The following is a 23,506-nucleotide window of genomic DNA, read 5'->3' as shown; positions in this document are numbered from 1 at the left end:
GATTGGTTTTAGCACCATGAAAGTGTGTGTGTGTGTGTGTGTGTGTGTGTGTGTGTGTGTGTGTGTGTGTATGTGCATGTGTACAGAAGCCATAGAATGTAGAACCTGTTTAAAAACAAAACGAAGGGGCTGGGAGTTTGGCCAAGTGGCAGAGTGCTTGCTTAGCATGCATGAAGACCCAGGTTTGATACCTCAGTACCATATACACAGAAAAAGCTGGAAGTGGGGCTGTAGCTCAAGTGGTAGGGCTTGAGCCCTGTCCTTGGGCTTTCCTCAAGGCTAGTGCTCTGAGTTCAAGCCCCAAGAGTGGCCAAAGGAAAAAAACAAAACAAAACCAAACATAATATGGAAATAGAAAGTGATCTGCATCTATTCTCGAGTTCAAATAAAAATGAAATAAGCCCTTAGACATGTTCAAAAGAATAGATTCAAAGTCAACCTCATTACTGATACTGGCCGAATCATATATAACAGAGCAGAAAAGTATATGGATAAATGTTGATTCTTACAACTTCGCTTTTGTTTGTGTCGGTCATGGGGCTTGCACTTAGGACTGGGCACTGTCCCTGAGTTTTTTTGCTCCAGGCTAGCACTCTACCACTTGAGCCACAGCTCCACTTTACTTTTCTCATGGATAGAGTCTTACAAGCTTTCCTGCCTGGACTGACTGAACCACGATCCTCAGATTTCAGCCTCCTGAGTAGTTAGGACTGTAATATGAGTGTCATGGTGACAATGTTCTAACAATGCAATCTACTTTTTCTAACATTCCTGTTAGAATGCAGTATGCATAATAAGTTGAATACATGCTTGTAACAGTGATGGAGATTGAAGTATCATAGGGACAGTGTTTTTATTCTGAGAAGACTGTCATGGTGTCCCTTATACACCCAGTAAACTGTGTCTGTAATGGTCAGGAAATTACAGAAAGTTGCTACTTCATGTTCTGAAACAGTCAATTACTTAGACTGTTTCTCCTGTCTTAATACACCTGAGGGGCATGACATAATGTCATCATTAATTGTGGTTCCTATCCAAGAATGTGAAGGAAGGAATTTTTAGAGCATATTTAATTTCAGTGATTTTGATTGCTATTCCTCTTTCACTGTCAGTGAGAACAGATGTTGTGGTACAATGGTTTGCAGGTAGAGTTGTGTGTACATTAAAATCACCAGGGAGTTATGAACAAAAACCTGATGTAAGGTCCAAGGCTCCACCCAGATTATTTACATCTGCAAATGCTCCCTGGATGGCATTAATGTGCAGCCAAGTATGAGAAATTCTGCTTTTCCTAAAAGCTGTGGTTCCCGCACTTTATCTCACACTCCAAAATTATCTGATAAAAATAGATTTATCCAGGCACATGCCTCCAATCCCAGCATTGGAAGCAGGAGGATCCAGAGTTTAAGGCCAGCCTGGGTTGTACAGCAAGATCCTGTCACACAAACAACCCCAATTAAGCCCTACCTTAAGGGATTCTACCTCACCAGGTCTGAGGTGTAGTCTAGAATAGACATTTTTCAAATTTGGTGTGACAATGATGCTGCTAGTCTGAGGATCGTATTTTGGGAAATATTGCTGTACAGGAGTCATCCTGTGGCTCCTGATCCTTCTAACCCAGCTGTAGAAGAGCTTTTGTAACAGTCATATTAAAGTACTTTTAATTCTATATAAATTCAATAGAATTGGCTATTGAAGTTCTTTCCTTCTTAGCAGATATGTTCACCATTTTATAATTTTATATTATCTGCTAAAAAGAAGTATCATAAGGCATCAAATCTTGTAGAGCTTACTTGAAAAAAGAAAAGCAAAACGAACTGAAGTGGAAAGTCTCTAGAAATAAAGCAGGTTTTATGGATTCCAGACACCAAATATTAACAGACAGTATTTATAGAAAATGTAGTTTGGTTTGTTTAGCCAGTCCAAATCTGAGGCATCCTACAAAATTTTACTTGACACATTAATCCTGGACATTCAGTTATTTTGACATTACAACTGACTGACTGTGGCTGCTTCCACTCTACAAGAGCAGAGACTAAGCTGAGCACTTGCAACAGTGTTAGTGGATAAGTGTGGATGGGTTCCAATACTACTTTTAACTTACAAAAAGAGGGCTACATTTGGCATATAGGCCATTGTCTGCTGATTGTGCTTATAAATGTTTCATCTATATGTTCAAATAAAATGTCAGATATGTGTATATATGTGGGTATGCAAATATACACACATATATGCACACTTTAAAAATAAATGACCAATAAGGCATAACTATGACCAATAAGGCATAACTATCCATTATTTTGGCAGTATATAATAGGAGGAAGAAACGTTCACATGCTGTGATGTATAAAAATGTCCATTCTGGGCTGCAGGTGTTGCTCAGTGGTAGAGTACTTGCTTACCAAGTGCAAGGCCATGAGTTCAAACTCCAGTACTGCTGAAAAAAAACTCATTTGGACCAGAAGTATCTGTATTAGCAAAATCTGGTAGAAATCCAAGAGGCTACCAAAAGAGGCATAGTTAGTGAAATGTACAATGGAATATTATGCACATTTCTTTGTATGCTTCTATGGAAAAGTGTTCATGGCATATTAGACATAACTAAGTTGTTGAATACTCTCCATAAGAATTGCTTTTAACATTATTTTCATGTTTTTTGACATTTCCTGTTTAAGAAAATTGGTTTTTAAATATATCTTGAGCTTTGATGTGTAAAACATTGAGAAGGGCTTACTACCTACTGGAAGGATATCATGTATGATTCTGAAATAATTTAGTAATTTTTACATATGAATTCTAAAAGTAATGCCTTGCTTTTCATTTTAACTTTCAAAGTTAAAGTATATTTGCCAAATAGTGCATTCACCTGGGAATGCCAGCTTTATTGCTCACAGAAGCTGGTTTCCAGGTAGAGTCACAATTGAGTGCAATTGGGGATGGTAGCTTTTACAAAACTGCTATTAGTAGTAGCAGAGAAGAAGAATGCACATATACACTGCATAGAAGAGCCAATTCTCACTCAATCTGTGAGTTCAAAGGTGCCCACAAGTGAAAATGGTAAGATATCTGAGCTGATGCAATACATTTTGCTGTGAAAAATAAATGTATTTTTAAATTATAAAGTTGGAAATAATGCAAAAGGAGGATAATTTTTTTCCTGCCATGGCAAATGCAAGCTTTCAGCTTTGACATCTTTTTTGAGGACCTGAAACAAGGTTTTTAATCAATGTATTATACATCACATTGATACTGTTAAACTTCTGATTATTCAAATTAATAAAATATTCATGGAGAAATGTCCAAAGTTTTACATTTCTCAGACTTCCACTCACCTCCCCCCCCCTTAATTATCATGCCTAGAAGCTTTCTAGCAAAAGTAGCAGTCATCAGGCTGACGGGATCTGACAGGCCAGCAAGGCCCAATTACACTTGCACTCTGTGGGACTTTGATGTCTGGGAAACGAAGAGAGATAGGGGCAAATTGGGTAGCACATTATGTTAATGACTTGATTGAATCTAGCCACTAAACTTTATGTAGTCTGTTAAAAAAGATGCTAACACTAATTATACCACTTTGGAAAGGAAAGGAGGGGACAAGCATTTCATTCTGACAAAGTGAAGCTCATAAATGTTGTAAATGAAATGAAACAAAATGAAGTAATCTATGATAAATTATAGATCACAGACATGAAGAAAGGAGAAAGGACCAAGAAATATGTGGAAGTCCTGGGAAATCTGCTAGATTCTTATTAAGGATCAACATTTCTGAGAGATGTCTATGAGATGTCAGACTCTATACCTTGAAGAATCTTAAATTGCTTCACAGTGATGTGAGAATTCACAAGCCATAGTATAATCGGCACAAATGATATTTATTTAGGACAAGATTAGATTTAGTTTTGCAGTATAATTGGCACAAATGATATTTAGGACAAGACTAGTTTTGCAACTTATAACGGCAATTTTGAATGAATTCTACCGCAAGGATAACTAATATGGTTATGATTTACTTTTTACCTAGATGGGTATACCTAATATGTCTTTTACATTATTGACAACAGTTTAAAAATGTATTCACAGAGTGCTCTTACCACTCTATTTCCAATCTCTAGAACCAGGCATGGAACCTGGCAGATACTCATCGTTGCACACACCTGTAGATTTAGCTACTTGAGGCTTAAGTAGGAGGATCACTTGAGCCTGGTATTCAAGAGCTGCCTGGGCAGCATAGTAGAATCCCTGCCTAAATAAAAAAAACCAAAAACCTCAGAGGCCATAATGCTCTGAATTGTGGCAACCATTTCAGCCTAGACTGTGTACCATAACAGGTATGGCCCACCCCAAGGTATTCTGAATTGCAGACATGTTTCATGTTCCCTCAAATTCTCATGCTCTTTGTTTCTCTGGCTTATCCTCCGATTAATTCTTGATCATCCTCAACACTTGGTTCAAGTACCAACTCTAGAAAGTCTACAAATGCTCCTTGATTAAGGACCCTCAAGGTGACTTAGGCACTGCTTCCCTCTGAATGCTCCTACAGCATGCCAGGGATTCTGTGCTAGCACTGTTCATGTGCTTTTAACACAGCCATCTCTCCGTATCCTGACGAGCTAGTTTTCAGGACAATCTCCTCAGATGCTATACCATTTTCTATTACAAATTTGAGCAAGCTAGGCATAGTAGCACACACAGGTAATCCTGGTACTTGGGAGACTAATGTAGGATCTTGCTCTGTAGCCCAGGCTAGCTTGAAACTTGAAATTCTCCTGTTTCAAACAGACAAAAGGAGGTATAGACAGCACTTAACAGATGAATGATATCTTCTCATCTACTTTAAATCATGCCTAGACTTCTTATAAACATTGTAACAACTGCACTGAGTTAAGGAATAATGAGAATAAAACCTGTAAATATTCATGTTGATACATATGTTTTCAAGTATTTTTAAGGTTTAAATCCACCGATGTGTAGAACCTGTGGATTGGAAGTCCAGTAGATAGGGTGGATGAACTGCTACAAGGAGATATTACAAAGAAGGCTGGAATAGATATAGTAGATGAACTGCTATAAGGAGATATTACAAAGAAGGCATCCAGCAATACATTCTGCTATAGTTTTGATCTGAAATGCTCTTGAAAGTTGTGTAAAGGATTGGTCTCCAGCTTGGTGATGCTGGAGGCAGTATAGTATAGACATCCTTTAAGGGATAGAATCTTCGAGGAGAAAGATTATTAGAGATTATTATGGAGAAAGCCCTTGAAAATGCTTTCCTTTGTACTTTGTTCCTGCCATGCCATGCTGTTTCTCTCATAGGCTCAAAAGCAATGGGGCCAATTGACCATTGACTGAATGCTCTAAAACTTGTTAGCTAAAATAAACCTTTGCTGTCAATAAGCTCATTATCTTGTGTATTTTGCCGCAGTAACAGAAAGCTAACTGACACACCCTATTTCCTGTGAAGATTATTTCTATCTTGAGATTTGTATCTGCCATAGTTCCCTAATAAGCTACAAGTATTCTGAGCTTATAAAAGATCTGTAACACAATGATTTAACCAAGGTTAGTACCATTAGTAACTGAACTAAAATGAAACTCTGGTTATACCTTTGGTATAAATATACTAAAATGATGCTAGATCCTCAGTGCATCATATCAAGAGGAACCAGTCTTAACTTGAGGAACACCAAATTTAAATTGACCAAGATCCTGCAATACAAATGGCCACTGCATAGTCTTTTAGTATCTGCTATAGGATAAAATGTAAACTTTTCAGTCTGTGGCTCAGAAAGGCTTGAAAAGAGTACATTCTGGATGTCTGAAATATAGTGTATACCCTCCTTATACTGGAAGCCCTGTGATTTTTTTTTTCTCCCATCTTTGGGATGGGGTACTACTTGTTACAGTACGACTAGATGCTTAAGGTACACAACCTGACAAAGACAGACCTAGACCAGAGGCTAGATTAGGCTGATCAGATATACTTCATGTATCAGGTTGCCACATACTAGATGATAGTGTTGGAAGTCATTGATTATATAATACAAACTGGAAGTCATTGATTATATAATACAAACTTGGACTGATGAGGTGCTCTGTTGTCAGATGCCTCCATGAAATAGAGAAAAGACATGATTTGTTTGTAGAGATACTAAGCTAACAACGTGTGTCTCTACCTGCTGCAATGACCGACACTTGGGAGGCAGACTAGGAATGATGACAGACTCAAATACCTTGCTTGGCTCGACTCACCAACAGTTTCGCTTTTGATGAGCACTTTTTTCGTGCCCCGTATTGGATGCCAGAATGTCGGGGTTTTTAATCCTCGGACCCTCCTGACCCACAGGAGGGATAGGGAGAACACACCCCGACCAGGACGAGCCGAGCAAGGAAAGGGCCTACTGACCACCCGCACCCAGCTCTCCCTCGCCAGAGGACAATCAGGCGCATCAGGGAGATTTGTCAAGGCAGGAATTCCTCTATTGAGGAAGTACATTCAGCTAATATAGGGTACAGGAGCCTATCAGCACAAAGGTGGGCAGGACAGGGAGGTCCACGTGTTCACTCTAACTCTATCAGCAGAGAGTGATAAAGCAATAACGCATTTGTAACCATTGGTAATCAAGTCTCAGCAGAAAGTGATTGAGCTATATCTTCGGTATTGTCAAAGTTAGGCATGGCATTCATACATGACAGCTCATTTCTTTGTGTGGTTATCCTACTCGGTGATGCAGATTCATGGGCCAGCCTGACCCTGCAACTCGGCTCCCAGCAATGTGAAAGAAGCTAACAGAAGTATTATAATTTTTACTGATGCAAGAGACATTCTATAAAAGGAATCAAATGATTCCTTTTAGAGAAATTAACATATTTATTTTCATAAAAAATTACCCCTTTACAATAAAAAATGCTCTTGTACACAGTATAGTATATTTATACATTCTTTAAAATATAGTTCTCTTCTTAAGCAAAGAATACTTGCAAGTGATTCATTATCTTCTTTTTGTTTTGAGGTGGGGGTCATGGGGCTTGAACTCTGGCCTGGGCGCTGTCCCTGAGGTCTTCAGCTCAAGGCTACCACTCTACCCTTGAGCCATAACCCCACTTCCCATTTTCTAGTGATCAATTGGAGATAAGAGTTTCATGGCTTTGTATTGCACGAGCTTGCTTTGAGCCATGATCCTTAGATCTCAGTCTCCTAAGTAGCTAGGATTACAGGTGTGAGCAACAGTGCCTGGCTGATTCATTATCTTCTATAAAGGTTTATGTCCAAAATAACTATCAGTTTATCACTGGACATATTTAGTTTATCACTAAACATATTTAAATATGACAAATGAAACCTTATTTTGAGCTTCCCCTCATCTTTTTTGGTTGGTGTTGGGGACTCGGGCCATGTTGGCAGACACTGCCTAACTCATGTGCCCCTAATACTTTTCTTACATTGGTTATATTGAGATAGGGTCTTTCTAGGCCTGTGCTGGGACCATGCTTTCCCTATTTTCCTCTTCTTTCTATAGCTGGGGTGACAGGTACTACTATGTCAAGCTTCTTCTGTTGACAGGTGTATGCTACCACACACAGCTAGTGATTGAGAATGGGTCTTAATAAACTTTTTGCCTGGGCTGGCTTTAATTCTCAATTTTCATGATGATAGTCTTTTGAGTGTCTAAGGCTATATGTGTGGACCACTGGCACCTGGAACATATGAGATCTTTAAAATTCAGATCTGATCTAATATGTAATTAAACATTTGTTTTGGAAAGAAGTCAAAGAAGTGACTTTGTTGTAGCAAGATCCTATCTCAGTTAATGGTGTTTATATGTTGCAGTCTATTACATAATACCACTGCAAGTAAAACTGTCTTATAGTAGATATTAAGTTGGTTACGAGAAACATTAAATTTCTAGAAATATTCTTTAGATTTTCATTATGAAACTGCTGTATCATGAACAAGAGAGGCTTATGCTAGAACATATACAGTTGGCATCAGATACTGACCTGTTTATTCTTGAACACAGGGCCTGAAATAATACAGTCATCACTATCAGAATCTGATTTGTCTTCTTCTGTGAAGAAATAAGAGGGCAACATTTAACTGAAGAGTCAAGACTAAAGAGTAATCCAGTTATTAATATTGAAACTTAAGAATATAAAAGTGGTTAAAACAAATTGTAACACTTCTATTCTATGGAATTCTAAGGCAGAATGAACTGTAACCCAGCATTTCTGTCAAGAAACAGGTATCATGAGCTTACTATAAATGTTCTATGAGGTAGGCCCTAATAGAACAAACATAGCAATGAGTTAAGGGAATAATGTTAAAAAGAGCTACCTTCTGGTTCTAATTCTTCTGTGACTTCAGTTTCATCCTCAGAAGAAGCTGGGCTTTGCTCTGCGAGCTGGCCCTCGGATAGCAAGGAAAAGTCATCTTCTTTTCCTTGCTGTGTTTTCTCAGTGTTCTCTTTTGCCTTCGTTCCATTACTTTCTTGTGAAACCTATGGGAAAAAAGCTGTATTTATTGCTTACACCACGTTTTACATTATTTGTGTTGGAGCACTTGCATAAGCATGTAGGTTTGAGACATATACAGAGATGCACTACATATGAGAGACTCCTTATAAAGCAATCACTTAAATTTTACTGATAAATGCAAATGCAGTATATATTCAGATTTTCATTGATCCCCAAATTTGACTTTACATATTTTATATTACATGCCAATATCATATAATTGTAGCTATTGCCTTTGTCTTATTTTCTTTTTACTCCAAGACAGTAACATAAAAATGGGATAAATGTAAGTATTGTCATATTTCAGAAAATCATGAGGCTGTATCTCTAAGAATAGTTTAAGTTTAAATCATTCAACAGTAATCTCCATAGAAATGCATACCTTGGCAATATGTGAAACAGTGGGTATAATAATTTCCATTTCTGGCGTCTGCTCTTCTGGTGAAATTTCTTTCAAATCTTCTGGAGGAGTAGACGTTTCCTTGAATGAAGTGAAGACATGAATGCATGTTATGTATTTGCTACAAAACCCCAAATGATTTTTAAGGCTTTTACATAAATATATAAGAATACGTACACATGTACATATACATATGTCAATACAAATTGGTAGAAATATAATCACCGCTCAGGGATAGTGTATAGTCCAACAAACATGGTAGATGTCTCCTTTCCCTTCCTATTTCCCTCTTTTTTCCCCCTCTCCCATTGAGCTACATCTCAAATGAATATTCTTCAAAATATATGCATGTACATTTTAACAAGTGAAAGCATAGTCCATGGACTTCTTATAATAGCAAAAAAGCGGGGAGCAATGAAAATGTACAATAGGACATTAAACTGAAATATGGTACATTCTAATAGGTGAGTTCTGTGTAACCAAGAAAACATTATGATGTAGATCAGTACTTGGTGACCTCACAGAATAAATGAAAAAGTGCTTAGTAAAGTTAGCTATGGAAGAGGATGTATAGTTCGTTTTGTTAAAAAAACAAAAAACAAAAAACAAACAAGGGCTGGGAATTTGGCCGAGTGGTAGAGTGCTTGCCTAGCATGCATGAAGACCGGGGTTCAATTCCTCAGTACCACATACATAGAAAAAAGCTGGAAGTGGTGTTGTGGCTCAAGTGGTAGAGCCTCTAGCCTTGAGAAAGCCCAAGGACAGTGCTCAAGCCCTGAGCTCAAGCTTAGGATTGGCAAAAAATAAACAACAACAACAAAAGGCAATCGGCAGGGAGTGTAGCCTAGCATGCATAAAGTCCTGAATTTGATTTTGCAGTACCACATACACAGAAAATGCCAGAAGTGGCACTGTGGCTCAAGTGGCAGAGTCTAGCCTTGAGCGAAAAGTGTCAAAGGACAGTGCCCGGGCAATAAAACAAAAACAAAAAACTGCAATCAATGTATGTATATATTTTCATAGGAAACAATATGGAAGAAAATTCACTATAACTATTATAATTTTGAGGAAGCTTGATTTTATTTTTCTGATTTTTTAAAGTTATAATATTCTATGATGACTATATAATCCGCTATTGTATACTAGTCATATAACTCAAAGAAGCATATATGCTAGAATAGGCATGTGTGTCCTATAATCAATATCATCTTACTGTATTAAATAACCTTTAGTAATTTTGAGGGAGGGAGGGTATTGAGGTTTGAGCTCAGTGTGTGGCACTTGCTAAGCAGGTGTCTTGAGCCACAGGCTTTTATAATCAATTTTAGTTCAAAATTGTTAAGTTTTCAGTCTATAATTTTTGCTATTTTAAAACTAGATATGCTCAATATAGAAAATGTAAAAGATGAACATGAAAATATAAATTGATAAAGATATTAGAAGTATATACATATATATATACATGTCAGGTAAATTTAACTCATAAATTTTTTGATATGACTAAATAATGGTAATCTAATCATAACCATCTATTACCACAGCTCTAGGTACATATCTTTAAAAAACTATGAATGGTTATTAGGACTCAAGGTAGTAGAGCTGTGGTTTGAACACAGGTAGTTTGACTATGAGCAGTTGCTTAATCTCTCTAAACATCACTCTCTCCATTATTCGAATAGTGTGAACTGTATAGGGCTACTCTGAGGATTAAAAGAGCCCAATGTGTAAAAAGTATTCATCTTAGATCCTGGCATGTAGGAAGTGCTCATATATTCTTTTTCCTTTTTTTAAAATTAATTTTGTCAGTTGTGGGGTTTGAACTCTGGGCCTGGGCACTGTCCCTGGAGCTCTTCATCTCAAGGTGGTAAACCACCCTACCCCTTGAGCCACAGTGTCACTTCTGCTTTTCTAGTGGTTAACTGGAGATAAGAGTCTCATGGTCTTTAGTGCCCAGGCTGGCTTTGAACTGTGATCCTCAAATCCCAGCCTCCGGAGCAGCTAGGATTACAGGAATGAGCCACCTTGTCTGGCTATATATTCTTCCATAAACATCTTTAGAATTATAATTATTAAATTTATTTGCTTAGACATATGTATTAAATGCTTTGTATATGCCAGGTAGTATCTTAAGCCTTTGGAAGATGAACTACTTTGCTGTGGGTGGCAGAAAAATAGGATACATAAGCAAGAAGCTAAATGCTTTAGATAATGATGAGTGGTAATAGTGCAGATGATGTGAACATTGAACATAATTTCAAGGTGTCTACAGTTGACAGCTTTTGTGCATGAATTGAATGTGGGTATGAGAAAAACAGAAGTCACAAGTATTCTTCTAAAATGCCATGCTTGCACAACTGAGCAAATGACTGTATTTACTAAGAATGGGAAAGACGAGGCAAAACTTTTGGAAGATGTTTGGTTCAGAAGCTAAGTTTAAATTTCTATTAAAGAATATCGCATATGAAATATGCAGCAAAAATACAGGATTCTGCAGTGATGTCGAGGTATTATAAATATGGAAGGTCAACATACAGTTGGATACTTTTTAAAGCTGGAGGTCTGGATAAGATCTCTTAATGTAGATGCAAATAGCAAAGAGGTCTGAAGACTGATTGCCAAGTCACTTTGGTATTTAGAGATATGGTTCAGGAGAGTGAGAGATGTAACTAGTAAGACTGGAAGATGACTAGCAAGTCAGATGAAGAGGGAGCTTTCTACATGTCATGAGGGAGTGAGTATTCCACATTCTTTAGAATAAAATGGTTACCAGAAATGACTATTAAATAAGGCAAAAAAAGGTTTCTTTGACATTACCAAGAGTGATTTTATGAAGATAAAAGCCTGACTGAAGTAAGTTCAAAAAACTAAAGAAAAGGAAACAGAATTCAGAAAACTTTTTTTTTTTTTTTTTGCCAGACTTGGGCTTGAGCTTTCTCAAGGCTAGAGCTCTACCACTTGAGCCATAGCATCACTTCTGGCTTTTTCTATGTATATGGTACTGAGGAATTGAACCCGTGTCTTCGCGCACGCTAGGCAAGCACTCTACCACTAGGCCAAACTCCTGGTCCCCCTGCCCCCATTTTTGAAATTTTCTGTAAATGGGAGCCAGAGGGCTGGGACAGTAGTGGGGGAGGGAGAGAGAAAAAGAGGAGGAGGGGAGAGGAGGGGAGGGGAGAGAGCATACCATGAGAGGGCTTAGATCAATAAACAGTTAATACATATACAAAAGTCTCTTATTACAGGAAAAACTTTACTCTGTTTCCATTTAAGTCAGAAAAGCTCTAGTACACTGCTATTTTTTTTATTTCTAACACTTGTTACAGAAAAAAATGAGTGTTTATTACTTACAGAGCTCTGTGGTATGGTGTCCACAAAAGACACCTTCTTCTCCACAGGGGCCTGACGTTGTCTTGGTTTAGGTCTTGGTGCCTGAGATAAACCAATACATCATTCTAAGTATGATGCTTATTACTTTTCACATAAGACCATAGTGCTGTTTTAGCAAAGTTTGTTTGGGTATTAAGTTAAAATTTTTGTTTGAAAGGAAATCAAAGGTCACTATTACTCACCGCAACTAATGTGCTAACAGAGGGTGTTGAAGGTAGTCTTTGCACAGCTTCTGGCTTTTCTTCCTGTGGGAAATTTCCTATGTCTTCAGTAGTTGTTGATCCATTTGGTGGAAGGTAAGAAAATTTCCATTTTAATACAACTTGAATGGTACCCGCAGGTTGCTTTTGATGATTGGTTAACTCAAATATCCCTGTCAAATTGTAAACATGGTTTAAATAATGCAATGTAGTTTTATTACCCATAAAGAATTAAAGAGCTTCTTTAAATACAATTTTGGCTTTTGCCTACAATGCCAATGTCTAAGAGAATAAAAACAGAGCAGAGGATCTATGACAGGTTCATCTTTTAAGCAGACTACCTTCAGAGTGTAAAGCCTGAATATAACACAGATTCAAAATGAGACTATTAGTTTATGAATGCTTTAATTCACTTAAATTCAGAAATTACTCAGGATTCTTAGCCTTCCTTTAAGGCATATTTGGGTTATGGTTGAAGTATCAATCTTCAATTTGACTTGAGTATTCTTGCCTGTAAAGCAAAATATACTAAATTTCAAGTTATTTAGTTTCTAAGAAAGTCTTTATTAATTAGGTGTTTGTTAAATTATGCCAAACTAATAGTAACCCAATAAGAAAATAAAACAACCTTAAATGAAAGACTGCCCCAAATAGCAGTAACAAAAAGATCACAGGTAAATCCATATATTTGAGTCACAAATTATAACCATTGTAGTAATTTTGGGGTTTGAAAAGATGTCACTAACAAATCTACATTTCAAGCACAACTTTTGTTTAGGAGTATCCATTCCTTGGACTCAAGTGTTGGTATTTTCTCTTACTGATTGGATGAGAAAACTCTGAAAAACTCCTAACTTTAGAGTTGGCTATAAGAAGGCCTCAGCAAATGCTTTTCCTAAAAAGCAATGATAAACATGGAGGAAATAGCAAACACCATCATTGAAAGTTGATCAAAAGTACACAATAAATTGAGAAACATTTACCCAAGAAAATCTCAGCAGAAACAATAGGAGTCTATGGGGCTACTCTTGGCCTTCTGTTTTGGGTCCGGCTGCTACAGAATTGTACTAGGATAGGATAGGCCTCTGTGGAAGGGGACTGACTTTATTTGGAACAGAAAACAGATAACTCAATTCCTTGGGAATTGTTAGAAGCAATAGCAATCATAGTACCTCAAATAATCAGTACAGGAAAGCCAAACAATTTAAAAGGATTAAGACAACCAAAGTAGACCTTGAGAAAATCTTCCTTAGCTTTATATGTCCCCACCATCTTCCATACCATAAAGTACATGTGCGTGCTCAGAAGAAACCCAAGAGGTCCTTAGTAAATCATTTGTCCCTAGATGAATGAGAGGCCTAGCAATTGCAAATCCAGACAGAAAAAAGATAAAGCAGACTTATAAACTGCCTAAACTTTAAACACATCTCATAGCCACAAACTGGCCCATGAAGGGGGGAAGGTATGCTGTCTCAAGGTATTCTAGTGTCATCTGAGCCATCACTGGCTGACCATTAAGCTCTGTAAACCTGTGTTTATAAATAGCACTTAGCAGAGACATCAGTGGGTATACATAGCAGGGGAAATAGACTTTAGAGTCTGGACAATTATCTTTCTATCCACATTTCTTGCATAGCTTGGATGAGACACATTGGCTAACTCATCTAATGTTTTATTGGCTGAGATGAGTTTTGTTAATTTTTTTGTCTGGGTTTGCTTTGAATCATATCCTCTTGATTTCAACTCTGAATAAGCTAGGATTATAGGCGTGAGCCATTATGCCAAGTATTTTTGTTTAATTGGATTTTAATGAGTATTATGAGATGTTATAATCTCCAGAGGACTGAATATGCTACAATCCATCCTTAGCAAAGAATTATATATAGTATTAAAAGTTCAAGGATTATCTGAGAATAGAAACATTAGTTAGAAACATTATATCCAAAATATAAAGGTATGATTGAGGTTGGTTTGTATAATTTCACAAAAATCAAGAACATAGCTTACCTGAGATACACCTGTCATGTGCCAGTGAAATCAGAGGCACACTGACTTTTCCTATGTAAAAATTCTCCTGGGTATCACTATCGTCAAATACATAAAAACTCAGAGACTCTGACTTAAGGTACCGATCCAAATCCATATTCATTGGCACTGGGAAACACATATGATCATCAAACTGTGGATCATTGCTACTGGGAATGATGGCTGTGTCATGATCTGCAAAATCAAAAAACTTGTACACAACATATGGGTGTGGCTGCAGGTGGCTGGTTCGGGACTGCAGGTGGTTGCAACATCTTATTGTAATGTGGAGTTCATTTAAGTTGCCATCTGTGGAATCTGTTGAACTGAGCTGAGCAGTTTTGGGCACTTGCTGACTTAACTGGAAAAACATACATATTTATATTATAGAAATGATACAATTAAAAGATAAATAGCTGTCAAACCCCAACAATACAATTTATGTAAATGGAAAAAAACTGTATATTTTCATCTCACAATTTTTTAGTAAAAAATCTGCAATTCTTGTTCTAGGGAATATTGGCATTGAATATGTGTGAATAGATGATCCTGTGCTGTCAGCAGTGAAAATGGGAGATTGGCTATTTGTTGAAATTGGTGCTAGTGTCAAATCAAAACTTAACTGTATATTCAACTCTGTTTAATCAGTAGAAAAGTGAGCATCACTGATCAGCCACAGTGATGATTTGGACTGACCCCTCATCCTGAACAACTGGGTTTCTTAAGAAGCAGGTATGTGGGGCAAGATAAGCCAAGATGTGAACAAAAGAACACACTCAAAGATAAACTTGAATGGGATAAAAAGCTAGAATTGTAAGGATGTCTCAAAGGAGGGATAAGCAAAAGAAGTTACCAGGCAAAGCTGGGAGCTTCTTCCTGATCCCTTTTGCAATTATTAATAAGGTGACTAGTATACAGATACTTGAGAAAACACTGGCACTAAATGACTAACCATCCAGAGCTGGTGTAACATGGGACAAAGAAAATGATAGTGCCTTTTTACTGTTGGAGCAGTCTCTACCTCAAAGGAAACCTTTTCTACTTAGGAATCCTGGCTGAAAAATAAGGACCTTTGACTCCAATGGAAGTTTATTGGAGGAGAAATGGAACTACAGCCTGTCTCCTTTTGTGGAGGGATCTGAGGGTGTGGAGTTGGAAACCCAAATAGGGATTCCCAACAACATTTTCTCAGGTCTAGTCCTCACTTAAGCTGTGCAACCAGGTAGTTGGAAAACTTTTGCCCTACAAAACCAAAGAATCTGGTCTCCTATTTCACATCCTCATTTCTATAAGTTTACCCAAAATGGTATTGTCAAGAATAATCCTCATAAGTACGATCTCTAGGAAGCAGGTGCCATTCTATCTTGAATTTGGGAATCATGGTTACACTAATCTTGATAAGGTTTACTTATCTTACATAGCTCCTCTACCAGGGAGCTACACCTCTATCTCGTTTGCTTTAGTTATCTTTGGGATTAGGTCTTACATTTTTGCCTGTGCCATCTTGGACCCACAATCATTACTATGCAGTAGGTTTTCCATGTAGCTGGGATGACAGGCAGATGCTGTTATGCCTACCTATCAACTGAGATAGAATCTCACTAACTTCATGGCTAGGCTGGTCTTTACTCAGGAAGTATACTCAGGAAGTAGAAATCAGGAGGATTCTGGGTAAAGTTAAAGAGCTTTAGAAATATTTCTTCAAATAAAAGTTAATAAAAACCAATCCATCTAGCAAAAAATATAGAATTTTCATGTAATGTTAAAAGGGTATTTTATAGACCTCTACAGCAGAAATGCCTTAGAAAGGCAGCGGGAACAGTGTAATTTATTGTTTGGTCTCCCCCTTTCTCTGATTACTGACTGACTCATTTCCTTTATTCATGCCCATTTTTCACCCTTTGTTGACTAGCATGGTAGAAGATGGTTCTCAACAGCTTCTATTATACATGTTCTAGGCATAAAGTGCCTTTTCAAAAAAAATCTTGGAAGGTAGATTCTAATTTGCCCAGTTGAGATCAAAGGTGAATTCCAGAAACATTAGTTATAATTGTGTGGGGCACAGGAGAAAATGGGATCATCTAACGCAAACTTTGTCATTGGGAGCCAGGCCCCATGGATTGGAGGTGAGGATAGTTTTAATACAAAAAAGGTAAGATAATAATGACTTGAACAAGATATTCCAGCTTTTTCTAGTACATTTTATCCCTTGGTAAGGCGACATGAAGGCATATCATGCTTCAAGGTGAGATGTACATTACATACAAAGTCAAGAATCTAAAGCTCCACTGCACGCCCTCTGCAATCAATGGATCACAAAATTCATTTGGAAATATGGTCATAGGACTCCAGGGTACAAGGTTTGAGAAATGCTAAACTCCCAGTGATTGGCAAGTGAATATTCATTTTGTATTTTACTTTTCATTTCAGAAACTTAATATGGGGGAAGTGTGAAAAAGTACAGTAAGTGGCAGTCCAGTCATAATTGGTATTTTAACAAAAAATTGTTAATGAAATGTGATGTATGATAACAGTACTATGGGTACATGTTTTCAAATGTGATTGATTGTGGCGGCAGCTGTACAAATCCGTACACATGAAACTGCATAGGACAGCTAGGCCCTCCCCACTCAAATACATACAAAGACTGATACAATTTGAATAAAATATGTACTAACATCAATTTCCTAAAATTTCTCCCTAGTGCTGGAGATTGAGTCTAGATTCTTCTATATGCCACATAAGTGAACTGAGGATGTAGTTCAGTGGAAGAATTCTACATTGCAATGAAGTCTTGCTAAGCTGCTGGTCTTGATTTTATGATCCTCATAAGCCTCCTGAGTAGCTTGGAGCATGAGTCTTACAGCTAGCTTCATTTGCTATTTTTGGTATTGTCAGGTACAATTAGTAGACACTGAAGCATACATGGGACCTCTGTATTGTTTTGCTACTTCCTGAGAGTCTATGGTTATTTAGAGTCTATGATTATTTAGAAATAAAAGGGTTTGGGCCGGGAGTTTGGCCTAGTGGTTAAAGTGCTTGCCTAGCATGCATGAAGACCCGGGTTCGATTCCTCGGTACCACATACATAGAAAAAAAAAGCCGGAAGTGGTGCTGAGGCTCAAGTGGTAGAGCTCTAGCCTTGAGAAAGTCCAAGGACAGCGCTCAGGCCCTGAGCTCAAGCCCAGGACTGGCAAAAAAAAATATAAATAAATAAAAAAAAGGGAAATAAAAGGGTTAAACCAGGTGCTGGTAGCTCACACCTGTAAATCTTACTCAGGAGGCTGAGATCTGAGGATCCCAGTTCAATGAAGGCTGGACAGGAAAAAATCAGTGAGATTCTTACCTTCAAGTAACCACTTAAAAATCTGAGATGCAGAGCTGTAGTTCAAGCAGTAGAATACCAGCTTGGAGTGAAAAAACTAAGGGGCAGTGTCCGGGCTGGGAGTTTAGCCTAGGGGTAAAGTGCTTGCCTAGCATGCACGAAGACCTGGGTTCGATTCCTTGGTACCACATACATAGAAAAAAAAAGTCAGAAATGGTGCTGTGGCTCAAGTGGTAAAGCTCTACCCTTTAAAATGCCCAAGGACAGTGCCCAGGCCCTGAGTTCAAGCCCCAGGACTGGCAAAAAAAAAAAAAAGAACAAAGGACACTAGGACACTTAATAACTGTAAAAGAAAGTTTCTGTTTTAAAGCATGACATACAAAGAAAATACTATAATATAAATGTTTCATGTAATAAAAGGATCTTAAAGAAGCTTACTGATTTTATTTTCTCTGGTGCCTTAAAATTTGATGTTATATATCCCAAAGCCTTTGCCCGTTCTTGATAAAGTCGAATTGCCTGATCCATGGGTACTCTTAATCTGAACCAGTATTCCACTGTGCCAAAATTTGGGATGTCTCCTTTACTTCCTATGAATCAACACATGATCTACTGTTAAAAGAGCATCATGAAAGAAACCATACAAGCTAGAAAATCCATCAGTGGTATTTAAAAGTGTAAATTTTTTTAAAAGTATAAATTTTATTTTGACTAAAATAACAAGTTGCACATTTATAACAGTAATAAAATTGAGTTTGAGTTTAAGTATGTTCAAATATTATGAAAAGACTGTTTTGAGGATAGGGATAAGAGGGGGAAAATTGAGTATGAAGGAAGGGATGACATTGATCAAGAAGCATTCTATTCATAATCTGATTCATGGAACTGTAAATTGTTGTGCAATTAAATAACAATAATATTAAAAGATTGTGTCCAAGTATTATTGAGATAGTATGATTTATATTTGAGATAATGATTTATACTATTTTTGTATTTCTGAAATATAAAGAAAAATCAAAACCCTGAATCAGATATTTCAGATTCTTCTGAATACTGTAGTGTTTTTATAAAAAACAAATTACTCTCAATCTAGTTCAGTATGTGACTTCAAAATTAAAATGATATTTTTTCATTTCAACTTTCATTTTACTACAAATGTAGGGAGAACAACATGGCTGTGATAAAGTTATTCCATATTCACTATGGATGGTATGGTATTTGTCCTGTACATCCTACTTCCTTTTTCTTTTTTTTTGGTGGGTCATGGAGCTTGAACTTGGCTGTCCCTCAACTCTTAGCTCAAGGCTACCACCTTACCTATGTGCCTGGGCGTTGTCACTGAGCTCTTCTGCTCAAGGCTACCGTCCTACCCCTTGAGCCAAGCCCCACTTCCCATTTTCTAGAGATTAATTGGAGGTAAGTGTCTCAGGTCTTTTTGTGCCCTGGCTGGCTTTGAACCTTGATCCTCAGTTCTCAGCCTGCTGAGTAGCTAGAATTATCAGGGTGAGCCACCAGGCATGGCAAAGTATATACACACACACACATATATATAAAATTTTTTTTAGCCTATCCTGGGGATTGAACTCAGGGCCTAAGCACTGTCCTTGGGCTTTCCTCAAGGCTAGAGCTCTACCATTTGAGTCACAGCACCACTTCCAGTTTTTTCTATGTATGTGGTACTGAGGAATGGAACCTAGGCCCCTTCATGCATGCTAGGCAAACATTCTACCACTAGACCAAACTCCCAGGATCCTATAACCTGATTTTTGATTCAGTGATTACCTTTGTGAAGATTTTCTTTTGTAGCTTATGGGAGACTTATATTTATGGGAGCCCTACATTTTATGGATTTGTATGGCTGCATCAGAGCATTGAGCACTCAACTGCTTCCAAGAGTGAACTCTATCACAGTGAAAGTTTTGTGAGGTCAAGGCTCGTAGTTCTCTTCAATATATTCCTACTAGAGGGACTTGTATATAATAGCTTCTCAATATTTGTCAAGTACAAAATAAACTTCTTAACATTAAGAATATTGCTCCTATTTCTACAATTTCCTTCTTGGTAATGAATCCCTATCTGCAGCATATAGTATTTGTCATTTTTAAATATCCTAGAAGATTATTAGTACACACACACTTGCTTAGATATGCATAAAATATCTTTGGATAAATTTTTTATTTAATGTGAAGGTGTTATTTAATGTGAAGGTATAGGGAGTGGCTACAAGATAGGACAGGAAAAGGCATCCATACTTTGTACTTTTAGAGCCATGTATATATTACCTATACAAGTCATCAACCAGTAAACTGAAATCCAAGACATGAAATCCCTCCTTCTGCTTGAAAAGGCTTCCTACTTGACTTCAGTAGTAGCCTATATCCTTTTATCCCTCCACATACACTGTTGGTGACTCTATTTCCTTCATTCATTCTTGCTCTTCCTGATTACTAAAATTTAGAGTTTCCCAAGGCTCAGTCCTTGGCCACTTTTCTCTTTCTTCCCCCCCCCCCTCTCTTACAATCTCTGTGATATTATTTAGGACAAAGACTTCAAAACCTGTTCTATATACTAGAACTGTCCACTTTTGTATTTCTTCCCCTGACCTTCACACTAGTTTATCCAACTGCTATCTGACATCTCTGCTTTGAGGTCTAATAGGCAGGTAAATCTTGTGTAAACTGAATCGTTCACTTTCCTCTTTGGATTATTCATTCCCCTATCTTCATGATCTCAGAAAATATCATCGCCGCCATTTTCCTTGTGATCTATGCCAGAAATTCTTACCTTCCCTATTTACCCCATTGACCTACATTCAACTTATCAGCAAATCTTGAAGAGTTAGGGTATTTTTTGGTATATACCATCTGAATCTAAGCCATCACCACGTCCTGCAATCAATACAATAAAGTGAGAATGGTCCTATATTCCTCTCTTGCTTCCTAAGATTAATCTTCTCATAGCATTCAAGGTGATTTTCATATAACTCTTAAATAATTTCAAACTTCCCACTCTAACTATAAGGCTCTATAAATGATCTGGTCCCTTTCTATTGGCTTAATTTCTTCTTTGCTCCAGGGACTGGCCTTGCTGTAATCTTGGCTACTCAGGAGGATGAGATCTGAGGATCATGGTTTGAAGTCAGTGTGGGCAAAGTCCCATGAGACTTATCTCCAATTAACTATTTAAGAAAAAACTAGAAGTGGCATTGAGGTTCAAGTGATAAGAATGCTAGCCTTGAGCTCAAAAGAGGCTCAGAAACCGTGCCCAGGCCCCAAGTCAAAGCCATATAACCATCACCACCACCAACAAAAAAATTTGAATACAATTAATATATTATTAAACAACAATATCAGTAAGATAAAACAAGTTATAAGTTTAATCACCATTTTCACTGATACTGACACTATCAATGACAGTGAAGATAGGAACACTGTCCCTAGGCAAAATGCACCTTTAGTGTAAAGAGAACATGTGTAGAACAGCAGTTAACATATTATACTGTTAATATTAACATTGTTAATTAATTAACAATTAACATAACACATTGTTGATCCAAACATCCAAATCTTATAATCTGTACTTACCAATCAAAGTTGCTGTACAAAATATCCTACCGCTCTTTTCTAAAATATCATGGAATCTCAATTGACATGCTGCGATTGTTTCATAATCTGTGCTATAAGCTTGGTGAACTTCAAGAGTGATAGTATTTTTCTGAATATATTGCAAAAATAAGTCATTAACATGGACAAGATATTGAGAAGTGAAGTTATATTCTGGGTAAAGGCCTTGTACTACAGGGGTTGTCTGTAGTTCAAAATCATAGAAAGCATAGGTACAGAAAGTGACGGGCTCTTTATCTCCAGATGCTTGAAAAACTTCAGGAGAAAAGGTTACTTTGTTGATATGGATTTCAAATAGATTTTCACCCCGTTCTAGGTGGATGGTTTCATCAAATTCATCGACAGAGTCATCTGGCATGATTTCTGGTTTGAATTTGTACTGCTTGGTACCATAGGCAATATCCTTTAATTGGGCTGCAAAAAGAAAGCATATATATAGTTTAGGGATTTTCATGTACTAACATACAAGGTGCAGAGTGGCCTCAGGAGTGGCAGCAAATCCCACTGTTTATAAGGAATAGCTCTAGTTTCAGACTCAGATTATTTTTCTGTACATACTTCATTAGAGGGAAATTCATGACTGGCTTAGCCATTACTTACTAAGCAACAAAAACAACTATTTCAAAATACATACAACTGTAATTTGTCAGTTTATAACTAAAACAATAACAATTGACAATTCAACTTTATGACACAGCCTAAACCAGGGAAAAGGAAAAGAGCAAGTTTCTCAACAGCTGGAGGTCACGGATCCCCTGTTCCTGTCTGCTTTACTCATCATGTTCTTTCATAGTCAGCAGTTTCTCCTTCCACTGGCTCACTCCCCACAGTTCCAGAAAACTGGAACTGGTGTTGTGGCTCAAAATAGAACAGTACTAGATTTGAACAAAAAAGGCTCAGGAGCTGGGTGCTGATGGCTTACGTCTATAATCCTAGCTATTAAGAGTCTCATGGATTTTCTTTTCTTTCCTTTCTTTCTTCCTTCCTTCCTTCTTTCCTTCCTTCCTTCCTTCCTTCCTTCCTTCCTTCCTTCCTTCCTCCCTCCCTCCCTCCCTCCCTTCTTCCTTCCTCCTTTCCTCCCTCCTTTCCTCCCTCCTTTTCTTCCCTCCCGCCTTCCCTTTCCTTTCTTCCTTCTCTCCTTTCTTTCCTTCTTTCCCCTCCCCCTCCCCCTTCCTGCCCGGTCTTCTTTTTCTTTCTGCCAGTCTTTTCTTTCTGCTTGGACTTAGAGCCTGGGCACTGTCCTTAAGCACTTTTACTCAAGGCTAGCGCTCTACCACTTGAGCCACAACACCATGTCTGGCTTTTTCTATATATGTGGTACCGAGGAATCGAATCCAGGGCTTCATGTATGCTAGACAAGCACTCTACCACTAGACCACACTCTGGGCACCTCTCGTGGACTTTCATGCCTAGGCTGGCCTTGAATTGTGATTCTCAGATCTCAGCCTCCTATCTCTAACCACCAGGAAACCAGAACTGGCACTATGGCTCAAGTGGTAGAGCACTAGCTTTGAGTTGAAGAGGTCAGGAACAGTGTCCAGGCCCTAAGTACAAGCCCCAGGACCAGCATACATCTGTGTGTGCACATGCATGTGTATGTGTGTTTATGTTTGCATGTGTACATGTACATAAACATACAAAAGAGAAGATTGCCTAGAGGACAGTCCAGAAAAAGACCTCTTTTCAAGAGACCTCTTTTCTACCCATAGATGGATGCAATGATATGCAACTGTTATCCTAAGCTAAAGGGAAGGCTGAGATTGGGAGCAGTATAGTGCTAGGCCACCCAGACAGAAAAAGCTGAGACTCCACCTACATAGAAGGAAGCTGGACATGATGGTGTGCACCTGTAATCCTGGCAATAACAGGAAGCCTGAACTAACTGGACCAGGTCCATCTGGGCATATAATAGCAAGATGCTATGTTAAACATTACTGCTGAGCCACACCTCCAGCTGGTTGGGTGCCTACCCATCAAGCTCAAGCCCTTTAATTTGAGCCTCAAAATTACAAAGTAAAAAATGATGGATCTATTT

At 37.8% G+C, this 23,506-nt stretch overlaps 1 protein-coding gene across 1 annotated transcript in view; it reads right to left on the bottom strand.

Annotated features, from left to right (window-relative positions):
• The window catches only part of Rpgrip1l (RPGRIP1 like), a 92,502-nt gene that overhangs the window by 22,014 nt on the left and 46,982 nt on the right, over nucleotides 1–23,506 (bottom strand). The window contains exons 15-22 of the mRNA XM_090357634.1: nucleotides 21,433–21,885; nucleotides 18,287–18,438; nucleotides 14,506–14,884; nucleotides 12,481–12,671; nucleotides 12,260–12,340; nucleotides 8,894–8,992; nucleotides 8,333–8,495; nucleotides 7,999–8,066 (exon numbers count right to left, since the gene is read on the bottom strand). Coding sequence (XP_090213760.1) covers nucleotides 7,999–8,066; nucleotides 8,333–8,495; nucleotides 8,894–8,992; nucleotides 12,260–12,340; nucleotides 12,481–12,671; nucleotides 14,506–14,884; nucleotides 18,287–18,438; nucleotides 21,433–21,885 — 1,586 coding nt within the window. The remainder of the gene's footprint in view (nucleotides 1–7,998; nucleotides 8,067–8,332; nucleotides 8,496–8,893; nucleotides 8,993–12,259; nucleotides 12,341–12,480; nucleotides 12,672–14,505; nucleotides 14,885–18,286; nucleotides 18,439–21,432; nucleotides 21,886–23,506) is intronic.

The sequence above is a fragment of the Megascapheus bottae genome, chromosome 24, assembly GCF_031878675.1.
Source record: "Megascapheus bottae isolate mThoBot1 chromosome 24, mThoBot2.hap1, whole genome shotgun sequence".
Classification (NCBI taxonomy): Eukaryota; Metazoa; Chordata; class Mammalia; order Rodentia; family Geomyidae; genus Megascapheus; species Megascapheus bottae.
Note: the sequence above shows the minus strand (reverse complement) of the source record. Positions and strands in the feature narration are given on the sequence as shown.